The 13,677-nt window shown below is 37.7% G+C and overlaps 1 protein-coding gene across 9 annotated transcripts in view; it reads right to left on the bottom strand.

Annotated features, from left to right (window-relative positions):
• The window catches only part of FOXP4 (forkhead box P4), a 181,540-nt gene that overhangs the window by 43,381 nt on the left and 124,482 nt on the right, over positions 1–13,677 (bottom strand). For 8 of the 9 annotated variants that reach the window (XR_015798494.1, XM_088154112.1, XM_025165398.2 and 5 more), the window contains 2 exons: positions 4,881–5,031; positions 906–1,110 (listed from right to left, as the gene is read on the bottom strand). Coding sequence is in view for 8 of the 9 variants with exons in the window: in XM_088154112.1 (XP_088010238.1) it covers positions 906–1,110; positions 4,881–5,031 (356 nt within the window). In the remaining variant the exon portion in view is untranslated. The remainder of the gene's footprint in view (positions 1–905; positions 1,111–4,880; positions 5,032–13,677) is intronic. The other variant, XM_088154115.1, reaches the window with a different exon arrangement.

Raw genomic sequence — 13,677 nt, 5'->3', positions numbered from 1 at the left:
CTCTTAAGGACTTTTTGCATAATAATGAAAAAAAAAGAACTTGTGATTTTTGGTTTTGATGATTAGATAGATTATATTTATTTTATTTATTTATTTATTGAATTTCTCCCCCACCCATCTCCCCCACAATAGGGGACTCTGGGCGGCTATTATAGAAATAAGAGTAATAAGAGTAATATGATGTAAGTTTAGAGAGAGAGGTTAAACTATATTTGTACTTATAACTGCTGTAAAGAACATCAGAAACCATTTCTTTATACCTTTTTTCTTTCTTTTCTTGTACTTTTTTCTTTTTCTTGTTATTTCTTTTCCCTACTTTATATTAGTTTGTGTTAGTTTTTATTTTCTTGTTTAAAAGTTTCAATAAAAATTATATATTAAAAAAAAAAGACTCAGTTTGACCTCTCCTCTGCTGTCCTGATGCTACATATGTATATTTGTAAACATATACCATTTTTGTTGAATTAACAAATATTGTAATTTAAAAGAAAAAAAATTAAAATCAGCATCCATAACCATATAGGAGCCAGCCACCTCCTGATAATATTTTTTTAGAAGGAGTATTATTATTTTCTAGATACTGATGTAGGGCGTGTTCAGCGACTGATGGGACAGCACCAAAATCTGGATGCTGACTTCAGGAGACCCTACACTTCAGCCATAGGTTGCTGCCCTAAACTGTTAAAACCAGAATTTGATTCTAAATCCACTTTGCTGATACTGCCCCAAATTGAAATGAACAGCATCAGTGCCTTAGATCTGAATGCAGGAGACAAAAATAGATTTCAGGGTTTGTCCAATTATGCATGTAGACTTTAACATATGGAAGTAAAGGTCGGTAGAGAGATTAAATCTACTTTTTATAAAATCTATTTCTTTTACGCATAAAGGTCCATTAGCTTCACCTGTCCCTCCTTTGTGCGAGCATGGCGTTCTGTCCATTGGGGAGAGGGTGATGGGAAATTGGAGGAGAGACCTTGGCAGCCGAAAACGAGGTAGAATTCGAAGTGTTGGTGCTGAGGTCAAGTCCCTCTTGCTTGATGCTTTCTTCTACGGGTTGAGTAGCAGTAACCTCTTTCCACAGCTGCTGAAGGTCTGAGGGACACACAGCTTCAGATGTGTTGTAGGGGGAAGTTGGGGGGTGGGAGGGAATAGAGAGAGATTTATTTTTAAGAATCTCCAGAACTTCTCCACAACTGTGAAGGTCTGGCTTCCCAGTTTAGTTTAGTTAAGTGGCAAAAAAAGAGTTAATTTATATCAGCCTCTTATCTATTGATAAACTCTCCATATTGCTATTAAATTGTAGCATATGATATTTTACAACGCTTAAACATATTGCAGAGTAATAGTGTGGATATTTCAATCTTCTATCATTTCCTTAAAGAAAGCAGCATTAGAATCTCTACAGATAAGACAAATTATCATGAAAAAACAAATCCAAACTATAAATCAGTTAAATATTAAGAGACAAACTAATCAGTGTTAAGTAAAATCTAAATATATATTGCTACTTAAAATTACAAAATACAAACTCCATCTAATCTACCACTTTTATGTAAATTATGCCAGAGGAAAATGCAAGCCTAATATTCAGAATGAACTTTACACCTCAGTATCTAAAATATTATTTATTGATAAGGGGTGATGTTCTTTTGGTAAAATTATTTTAGTTCGCCTAGCGCTGATATCCTCAGATGTTGGGGCTTCAGCTCCAGAATTCTCAGTCACACCTATGCTAGCTAGGGAAGGCTGACCTAGAATCCTTAGTATATAATGGGCTAAGCATCAGTATGAACATTTGGTTTCCTGCTCCATCAGGGGTTAGTAGCTTTTCAGGCACAGAACACCATGATGAGATTTCATGTGATTCACGGTGCCAAAAATTACAAAAAAAGAAAGGAAAAAAAATGTGAAACTCTCATGGGATCATATGTGATAATACAGATCTTGTAAAATTGGGCTATCTTGTCTGTTTGTGCCCATTTTTATTTATTTATTTTTTTTAAAAAATAGCTAACTTCTAGGGACATAAGTGCAGCTGTGGGCACTGCACTTAAGATCCTACTTAAGGCCTTGCATAAAATAAAACACCAAGCATAACATGTACTAAAAATTTAGGATCTTTGAAACTGAAATCTCATTTTCTGACATGACAAGACAATTAAAGAACTATGATCATATATGAGTGTATCTTTTTCAGCAGTAAAAAGTAGCCCTTTCCTACTGAGCTGGAGACAGGGATCTGAAGAGGACCATTGCTCTGATCCACCACCATCTGCCTTGCATTTGCCCTCTGGAAGAAAATATACAAGTAGTTGTATGTTTTCTCTTGTAAAACAAAGCAAACCTTTAGAAAAAGAAATTTCAAGTTGGGGAAAACTCCACAGGACTAAACATTTCTTCTATCAGTTTCATAGATTCCTGCCTGTTTTTTACTCTAAAATAACTGAGAGAGAAGTAATCATAGATGTTCATGGTATTTGTCACACTGATTCAAGGTTAGTATACTATGTTGAACATCAATATTTTTGACACACTATATCATCCACTTTTGCAGGGATAATTTCCAAAACTGTAACACTTACAGGTAGCCCTTGACTTAAGACCACAATTGGGACCGGAACTTCCATTGCTAAGTGATGCAGTCATTAAGTGAGTCATGCCTGATTTTACCTTTTTTGCCGCGGTCGTTAAGCAAATCACATGGTTGTTAAGTGAATCCAGCTTCCCCCATTGACTTTGCTTGTCAGAAGCCCCCTGGGAAGGTTGCAAATGGCAATCATGTGACCCCAGGATGCTGCAACCATTGTAAACACACGCTGATTGCCAAGCACCCAAATTTTGATCACGTGACTGTGGGGATGCTGCAACGGTCGTAAGTGTGAGGACCAGTCGTAAGTAACTTTCTTCAGCACTGTTGTAACTTTGAATGGTCATTAAATAAATGGTCATAAGTCAAGGACTACCTGTATTCTATACCATCAAATATACTGGAAACAGCAAAAGAGTAATCTGCTGATGGTTTTCTCTTTTCTTTCTAAAAGAACAATGAGGTATGATGCAAAGAACCACACAATCCTGTCATTCATATACACACACACACACACACACACACACATTAAAGGATTATGGAGAAAATACACATACTTTTGATATTTTTAGGTTTGGTAGAGCAAAGAGTTAAGGCTTCTACACAATTATCACTCTAGAATGGGTATAGAATGTATCTTTTCTTAGCACTCAAGACAGGGCAGATATTTAGTGGATTATATTTGTATCTATTTCTCACTTCTAGCTAGGATCAAGTCTGTGTATCAAAATTAAATTATTTTGCAATTTGAATTTTTAATCTGAATGTTTTTGATTAACTTCATAGCCCATATGACTCATAGACACCTGATATACCTAATTAAGGGCATTTTGTTTCTTGCCCTCTAGAACAAATTGGTAATATTTACTGGGAAACTAGCTTTGTAGATATCTGAGAGGACTTTATCCTATAAAGCTATACCCTGATAGAATAGACAAGTTCTCAGGTCACAATGAAGCATAGTTTAAAGTGAGATATATTGAGGGCAGGGGGAGATTGCATGCTTCCTTCTCTGATCTATTCATATGGATGAAAAGAAATATTCAGAAGCTTTTCTTCCAAGTTAGACTGACCGCTGGCTTGTAATTTTATCAAACCCACAAACCATTATTTATCTTGTTTGGATCAATTTACCAAACAATTTAGGATTCAGAGAAATGTCTAAATGGCATTAACTAAAATCATAAGAGAAAGCTGATTGCAAACTTCACATGAACATGCCAGAGAAGGAGAGTGAAGAGAGACTGCTAAAAATCTTAAGACTTGCTGCAGTTAATTCTGGTGGTTTTGGATTATAAAGGGTGATGTCCAAATTGAGTTAATCTATTTATAAAATCTATTGATAGCTAGCTTTGTAACTTTAATAGAAGAAACATGGCCCTTGAAGATTGGTTCAGTTATCTGTTGTCCAGCAGGATCTGAATGCCTTTCAGATAGATAGATGAAGCTTGTGTCCTTAGTATATATACTATCTTTCAGGACGTAACTTAAGAATTAATTGTTCATTCTGTATTGGCACGCAGTTAACTACTTCCTTCCTTCCCATAATTAGGATGACTCCAGAATATCAGATTGTAATTTCAATGGTTTATATGGACTTTTTCTGGCTTTCCACCTCAAATTTTCTTAATCATGAATTTGACAGACGTTGATAGGTGGTGCATGTGTGTGTGTGTTGCAGAAGGGCATAAGAAAGGAGCTTTCAGGTACATTGCTGCTAACAACCACCATTTATCAGAAAACCCAAATAGTGCTTTCACTCCCATCTTGTTGTCCATCCCTCCCCATCACATATTATTATGCTTGGAACTCTCATATTTAACATGATTTCAGCCCAAACTCTGCTGCTTCCCTTAAAGACAGTTTTTCTGATACAGAGGACATAAGGTCTGTGGAATAAAGCAAGGCTGTTACATACACATTCTCTTCTTCTGTCAAAACAGCAGCAGCAGCAGCACCCAAGAGGAGCTTCTACTACTCGCCAGTGATTGTATTTTTCACGAAAGGTGCATTAGGCCCAGTTCTCTCCCATTACTGTCAGCAACACATCTCCAAGGTATTCCTTGTACTGTTCCTTAATCAGATGCCCGTTGCATTCCAATCTAATAATGCTTTATTGATGGCTGTTTGACAGCAAAACTTAAAGCGTAGCAAGCATCAGGTCTCCAGTACATGGACAACAGGCAGCTTTTAAAATTAACCGACAACCACCTGGCAAAGCTAATCGCTGCAATGGCTGGGTGGGTTCCCCCTACAGCAATTAAAAAGCAAGGAAGCTTATGTGCATTACCTTGTGGAAGGGTCTGCAGAGGAACGGTGCCTTGTCCTGGCTGTAAACTGACCAACCCTTGTCGCTGGAGGTTTAACAGGTGCTGCTGCTGCAGCTGCTGCATCTGCAGGAGCTGTTGTTGGAATGCCAGCTGCTTATTCCCTAATGGCTGCTGGAAAACAAAAGAAAGAAATTAAACCACATTTTCATTCCCAAAGCACAGGCCTTCTAGGATTTTCTCAGGTCTTGCATAAGCAGCCCGATCCCAGCTTTAACTAGCACAGCTCACAGTCCTGATCTCGTATCCTCCGTGGCCACACAGCATATAACCAAGACTGAAAGCCTTTGATCTATCAGAGCAGCAGAACGGAGGGAGGGTGGCGGAAGAGAAGACAGCGAGCTTGCTTGGCAGAGCACTGGAAATGCTGACTCTCCCTCTCTCTCTCTCTCTCCCTCTCTCTCAAATGAGCCTTTTCATGAAATCTGTTATTTGAATTGTCATAAGAGACAAAACATCTTATATGTCAGCTGAACCTATCTACTCTAAACATATATGGATTAAGCTCCTATGAACGCCAAAAGCTTGTGCACACAAGCAGTCTCCCAGGAGACTTTTAAAGGCAAGGAGCTCCATTTCATGCAGAAACTCAGCACTGCCTAGGCCATGCATATTCCAGAAATGAGAATACATGGGATCTGGAAGTCTCAAAATAAAAGGGAACATGCTTCAATATTAATTAATTTGATGCATTATATCCCTCTTGTAAGGGATACCATAGGAATCCCAGTTATGCCACCTTGAGTTACATACGGAAGAAATCAAGTATACAGATGCGCTAGATAATAATGATGCAGGTATAATGAAGTTTCAGTTAAAGATCCCAAACAACTTTTCTCATTCTCGTACGCCACTGTTATTTAACTCAATTGCTTTAAACTTGTTACAGCATATGCACTGGAGTGCTGCAGTTAGGTGAAAGCATATGGAAAGTGCACGTGCCACTGGCACTGAATATTTGCCCCAAGACACAGCTTTCAAACCCATTTGTGTACATGATCGCACAACTAAGTTCAACTGGATTTATTCCCAAATCAGTGGTATGATTGAAGGCCTAGATACAGTAAGTGTTCATTCAAGGATTGGTTAAATATTTCAGAAGAAATGGTAACAGAATAGAATATGAACAAACTAGCAGAATATTATGGGAATAGAAATCTGCCTATTTTCTTTTTAATGGAGACATGTAAACTGTCAAAAGATACATTTGACATCTACAATTCATTTTGTTTTCTCTGTGATGGAGCCCATGTTTTGAAACAAACGGGCACTGAAATTGAATGAAGTCCTCTCCTTATTACAGTTTAAGGCATACTTGTTTATTCAAGCCTTCTAATTGTTTTGGTTGCTTCAACTATTGGAAAGTTTTGTTTAAAATGCATTGTTTTCAGGCTATTTTAATTGTGTATCTGTGGTTAAACTGAGTTCTGTAAACTGTCTTGAGCCTTTAAAGGGGTGGGTAGCATACAAAATATTATAAATCATTCAGACAATCTTTGGATATAATCTACAGGTCGTATATATTTTTGTCTTGTAGCTATTTCATGACTGACTTTTTAATCAAATTTTCCATGTTGTTGTGGGGCTAATAGAACATATATGTAAGCACAAAAAACTGCTGTTATAAAGATAATTGCGTGTATTTTCTTTTCCATTGTGGTACATTTTTTGGTACTGTGCCACAGTGCTGGGATGCAGACTCTAAGCCTCTATAGTTAGTTATGCTATAAAAATACAAGGATTGTAACACTGTTATTCCATCCCTTTTCTGCTATAATTATTTCATCCCTGATGCAAGGGTAGCCTTTGCTGCTGCTTCCAATGGTCCAGCTTCTTTTCCCCTGAGATCTAGCCCTCTGTAATATCACCCACTGCCAAGTATTGCCAAGACTAAATTAGCAGAGTTTATTTTATAAGCACCATCAGAAACAGGGTTTTTATATTTATTTTATAAGCAACACTGTAACAGACAATAAATTTTGACAAAAACAAAATCACACACCCTCCAATGTAGCTCTTCTCTGTCATAACTCTTTTCTTCCTGCCCTCTTCTCAGGGATTATGTGTATTCTAATGAGCAGACCAGCTAAGAGTGTTTAAGAGGCCAAAAGAGACCAGCAGCAGCTCCAATCTGAAGAGGGCATCAGAGAATCAAGAACTGGTAGTATTAACATGGGACATATTCAAAGCCCCAAACATTAAATTTGTCTACCATTTCATCTTGAAAGCATTTGACTAGTAGTATTCTGAAGAAAAAAATAGAATACATCATTGAAGACTATGCCTATATCAAGACAAGTTCATTCAGTTTTGATTTGGATTGAATTCCTTCCTAATGAATCATCAGGACTCTCAATCAGCAAAGAGGCATCAAAACGGGAAAGGGGCACCCCCTGCAGGGATTGTACTGCAGGCAGAAAAACAAGAAAGGGTTAGTCATTCATGTGAAGCCATTTTTATGGGTGAGACAGATGCACCGAATGGCCTGGAGAAATTGGAGGGAACTCCAGCCCTCTCCTTTGTAACAGTCTACAGTAGGACTACACTGCCAGCAGTTTGTTTTATTCCCACCCACATCTCTCTTCCTCCCTCCCTAGCAGGACTTTCAGTGAGCACAGGTTTCTGCCTGTTACATCAGAGTGGATGAACACTGCCCCATTCACTCAACTTCCACTCTGTAATACAGAAGGAAATTGGGAACGGATTAAGCCATTAGACTCCCCAGGGCATGTTGCTTTCACCTCATAACTCAACTGTACTCTGTATCTTTTCTCATCTGCTTGCTGAAGACCCCCCGTATAGTAGTTTCTGGGAATCAGGAGGACAAAAGATTAACAGAAAGGGAACAGTGAGTAATCAGTAATGAAATGGATTCAGTAGCCTTGGTTCTCCGTAAAATGGATTCTCAAAGCACTGAAAGCTTAATGATCTGAAAAGCTGAATGAAAAGAAAAGCAGGGATAAATTGAAGATAAATGAAGTCTAAAGTTGTATGTCAGTATTTTTTTAAATGATGTACTTTGTCCCATGAACAACTTGAAGATGTTCCACAAGGACCTTCACTGGCACTGAAGGTCCTACTATCTTTCTTTCAATACATCTTTATGAAAAATGGATTTTCAGCATTCACTGCAACCAAGACCAAATATTTATAAAAAAGCTGAATTATGCTATCCATAAAACTTTTTTTAAAAAAACTCACTCCTGATTTTGAAGATGCTATCATATAAAAGCTTATACATCTCATTAAGATTTATAACTGATATACTAAAGGCAATGAAAAAGAAAATTATTATTAAAATAAGTTTTATTTTAATCTTCAGTTTATTTATGTGAAAGAAAGTGATAAATGTTCATCTCTTTAAAAAATTACAAGTTCTATAGCCTTGAAAAGTTGAAGAAACATTGACATAACTGAACACTGCGACCTGAAAGCATAACAATCTCCTATAGAAAATGCACAGACATAAACTATTTTACCTGCTACAGAACAACTATAATATAAAACCTTGGGCCACCATATCTGGACTGCAAAATACTGCATGATCAGTACATGGCAGCAAAGATATGGAAAACTCTTAATCTTTGCTGCCATCTAGTGGCCATCAGGATTTCTGCAGGCCAGTTCTGATAGCCTTAATAAAACCCCAGCTTTTAAAAACCTCTGATATTCTATTGGGGAGAGAACAGTCTTCTCACTGGGAAGAAAGTTAAATGAAATGGTGTTTGAAATTACTCAATATCAAACTCCTTGCTTTGTTTTCAATCAAAATTCACAAGACCTTCCCACTCAATTGTAACTCTGAATGTTTAATGTTCTTAATCAGGAATAAGATGCTCTGACTCACGCTACTGGATGTACACTCTATCAAAGTGGTTGTAACATATGCAGGGATGGAATTATCTTCTTCTGCAGCACTCACACACTAATAGAAGTTCAATATGACAGTTTCTACTGGATTTTGCCATTTGTTGATAATGGGAGAGATCTGTTAGTATGGCAATATTGTCATACCTCCCCTTTGTTTACTAGTACAATAAAGACCCAAGAAACAAAAATATTAGCATTCAAGGACTTATAAAAAAATGGTCTGTGAAAATTAGAAATGCCTCCTCCACACATAAACTCCACATGTTGAAAGTCTACAATGAGTGGTAACCATATTTAGCTCAATGAAGCTACAACTATCAGAATAACTAGGAAGGGTGATGGGTTCTCAAATGCAGAGAGAGTTATAACAACATTAAACTAACTGCAGTTCCAGCCTTTCTGCAAACCTTTCCAATCAATACAAGCAGGAAAAGAGTATGAGCAGGGCTAGAATATTTGTCCATCACTTCTCTATGTGTTTTTCCCCAGAATGCTTACAAGATTTATTGAATACCATTTTTTATGAGAACACATTCTGGCATCAGCTAGAGATGATCTTGTGTTCATAGTATGTATGGTTCAAGTTCAAGAAGCAAGATTATTGCAAAGACTGACATTCTTGGTGATTCCCCACAATTATAGACTTCCCTCTCACTGCAAATTCAGTGACGTCCAAGCCTATCAATTTTATCATCAAGTTATAAGTACCTTGGGTTTTAGGCCTTGAATTAAGTTGGGAAAAAGTGGGGAAGTGCACATGAATGATTCATTTTAATGCTTTTTATTATGCTTTTCTTATTTACCTTCCTATATTTGGGAAGAAATTTCCAGAAGAATAGAAGAATAGCTTCAAGCACTGCCAATCAAGAGGCTAAGCTATTCTAGTTTTCCCTCCTACATGGATTATACATAGGATTTTATATATGAAGAGAAAAAAAGCATTTCCACATTGGAAAATGTGGAGAGGTAATAAATAGATAATTGCGATGCTTGGATTCCCTCCCTTGATATAAAGCTTCATGAATGAAGCAGATGGTTGTACAATAAAAGCTCCATTTGGAAGTGTCTTTAATATTTATTTTCTTCCAAAGTATAGTATTCCACATGTGAGTTTCCTTCTAAATGACAGATTCTCATAACCACACAGGTAAAATGTAAGTTTACTTATGGTGGGTGAAGCTCTTCTGAATAGTCAAGTACAACTAATGTTTTTGAACCCTGACTCTTCCCACTTCCCAAAGGTTGTACAGCCAAACTGACCCGCAGTGAACCAAATAAAAAACAGCCCCAATGTAAAATTCTTTGGACAAAATGCTGAATGCAAGGCAAAGTAACTCACATAATTAAACTATTTTTTTTCCTGACAAATCGTTGGAAATTTATTAGGTTAACTTTGAAATACTGGTAATTTTACTAAGCCCAGCAGAGTGTTGTATACATACAAATGCAGTCCATTAGGCATACTTCACTTTTTCTTCCATACTATTTCTATTATGCCACAATCCTCCAAGATTTGTCCCTGATCACCAGAACTAAAATCATAAAAGCTCATCTGATGTGCCTTAGAAGCTCTCGTTCACCCTTATTTGCTGTTGTCAGAATCTGTGGGCTTCTCTGGTCATTTTCACTTTTGGAGATCATCCTCCATGTACTTTTGATAGAACCAATGAAGCAAGAAGCTTATCTGCACACCGATAAAAATCTTAAACGCAAGAAAGTAATTACTGAACCTTACTCTGTCAGACACTAGCAATCACTGGGTGTTTACAATCCTTTCTTCCTCTAAGAGTTGCCAGGTATCTATGGAAAGTTTTTATTTAGGGTTTAAACCCCTGGATTTTTACCTTCACCTCTTGTTGCACCAAGTCTCTATTCTTTGATCCCAGATCTTTTCCCTAGTGATGGGGTTTGAATTTCTTAAAGCATTTTGTCTGCTCTGTTTACATTAGACGCAGCTGAGTGGGTGCAGTTACTGGGGTAACAGGCGCCGTCACTTTGATTTATGAGCACATCAAGAGGAGTTTCAGCGTGACACTGTGGACTGACAGGAGCACTTCATTAATTTGATGCCCAGGTTACTTGCTGGCCAATCCTCATGTGCTGCTCCCCTCCCAGATTAACCATGCTGTATCAGCTGGTATACTGGGACAACTGTCAGGGACAAGATTCAGTCTGAAAATTCTTCTCCCTCTCAAGCTTTCTGGAGTCACAGAAGAAATTAGGATTGCACGATTTCTTGAATCTGGCTCATCATTACATAGCAGCAATGTAAGTACTAGCCTAGGCACAATGTGTCATGACAGAAACGAACTTACACCTGCCAACATTTTTTTCCCTTAAATCAAAGGAAGCAACATTTCCAAAGTTAGCCTGTAAAATAAAATAAGGTGCCAGAAAGTTGAATTGCAGAAGACCAGAGTCTGACATCTTTTTCTGCTATTGGCTTGCTGTGTATGTCTGGCTAAATCACTGGGTTGCTTCTGTTTCCCAATGATAGACAGTAGCTCTGCTTCATAAGATTTGAGACTGGAAAAATAAATATATTGATCATACACAAGTGCCATGCAGTTATATAACAGCAAGCACCTATCATATAGACCAGTGTTCCTCAACCTTCGCAAGTTTAAGATATGTGGACTTGTGAAGGTTGAGGAACACTGATATAGACCTAATAGACTGTGTTTAAACTTAGTTTCAGTGAATTAGACAGGCAAGGCCAATTGGGCAAAAGACTATGAAAGAAGGCAATGTAGTCCATGGGGACAACATGGTACCACAGCGTTGAAAATTTAAGGTTTCACAAAAATTTTACATGCAAAAATAGGTTTGATCTATGGAAGACCCCAGTAGTTGTGAAACTTAGAACTTGTATGAGTGTATATATTTGCTTAATTTATTTTTCTTACATAGATTTGCATGCCACACAATTCATTCTTGATTCTAGATGGCTTATATAAAACACATGAGCCAGAAACTGTCCTGCTCCCCCCCCCCACCTCTCCATTTAATTTCAGAGACAGATTGTAACTTTTGTGGCTACATTTGGAGAAAAAAGCTCAGGGAGACCATATGTATCTCAACATCACAGTTTGCTTTATACTCTCACTGTAAACTTTCAGCTGGGACAAACCGTCATTTCACATAAATAAGCAGAAACTGCATTTTTCCCTCTAAAACAATGGATATTATTAAATGAACATTGTGAAATACATTAGCTTAAATATTACAGGTAGTCCTCGGTTAACGACCACTCATTCAGTGACCATTTGTGTACCCCACCCACCCAGCAGCACATCCCATGCCTCGCTGCACTCAAGCCGCACTGCAACAGCCCCTCATGCACCCTCCCCTACCAAGCAGCAACCACCCTCCTGCCTGCCAGCCTCCTTGTGAGCCATCTGGGACTTGCAACTTCCTGCCGGCTTCTCCGCTGACTTTGGTTGTAGGAAGATGGCAGGAAGTTGCATGGAGGTCCTTGCTTAATGACCTGTGAACCTTGCTTAACAACAGCAATGGGCACTACTGGGATTGCTGTTGCTAAGCGATGCAGTCACGTGATATCATGCTTTATAACCATGTTGCTTAGCGACGGAAATTCTGGTCCCAATTACCATAGTTAACCGAGGACTACCTGTATACTAGTTAATCATATTGTATTCCTCAAAACTACTGCAGAGGGCATTGTTTCAGAAAGATTCTCACTGGAACCTTCCATAACTGCACTGAACATGCACAGTTCCCAGTGTGGATTTGCTCTGAACCATACAAGGGAACCTTTTATTTGGGGCCATCTGCAGTTTAATGGCCATAGGATGTACAATCAATAAGGGCATCTGAGTTTTAATAGATAACAAAATAAATGAATAACAGATATTGGAAGAAGCATACACCATGAATGTTATGACAGGAATGATCAAAATCTGCTTTAAGAAGCAAGGAGAACAGCAATACTGGTCAACTAGTGCTTCTATCAACCAAATTTGATAAACTTCCATTTTTATTATAAATAGAGTCAAAGAGAACTTAGAAATAACTTACAGTAAGAGGACATGAGGGGAACAATTTACGTATTTCAAATGATTCATTGGCATTCAAGATGCCCAAACAGTGGGTAATGAAGAATTTGTGGAAGGATTTTATCTACACAAAGGTGTTTTAACTCACTGTAGTTAAATCAGTTTCGATATGTCTTTACATCAGTAGTTCTCAAACCTTTCCTTTTATGCAGACCACTACTTCATAACTGAAAACTTTTAACAACCACCACAGAAGCTGGAGGCTGCAGCATGCATATGTAGATATCATGACACAGATGTCCTGTCCCCAAATATGATTTACAGGACATTGTAATTTTAAAAAAGTATCAACTGGTCAAAATCAAATTTCACAAAGGTTCAGAGCAGAACAACAAAATTTCAGACAATCTGGGATCTTGGCCATTTTGGTACTCATCTTAGGGATCACTTGAAGTAACCTTATAGACCATCAACAGACTCCTGATCACAGGTTGAGAACTACTGCCATATAGAAACTTTATGGATTGTGCTAAAATTACTTGGAACATACACCATTTTAACTGTATATCAATCAATGTATTCTTATGATTACAGTATTGGATAGGATCTGGGAAACCCAAGTTCAAGGCCACAGAAACTCATGGGTTGAGTTTGACCCAGACATTCTCTCTCAACTTCACTTAACCATGTTGTGAGAAAAAGTTTGCTATGTATATCACCTTTTGATCTTGGAACTAACATAAAAATAAATATTGCTAAGGCTAATCATAAACAATAGCCTCATGACATGGGTATCTGAATTCTGAAAATTTATTGTTTCCTGGGTCTAACAGGTAACCCCTTAAACAGGGTTTCCTTGCACTATTAAGATGTA

This window comes from Python bivittatus, unplaced genomic scaffold, assembly GCF_059951505.1.
Source record: "Python bivittatus isolate LINGU-HERP-01145 unplaced genomic scaffold, Pbiv_v1 ctg000700_np1212, whole genome shotgun sequence".
Lineage (NCBI taxonomy): Eukaryota > Metazoa > Chordata > Lepidosauria > Squamata > Pythonidae > Python > Python bivittatus.
The sequence above is the reverse complement of the archived record's forward strand: the minus strand, read 5'-3'. Positions and strand labels throughout refer to the sequence as shown.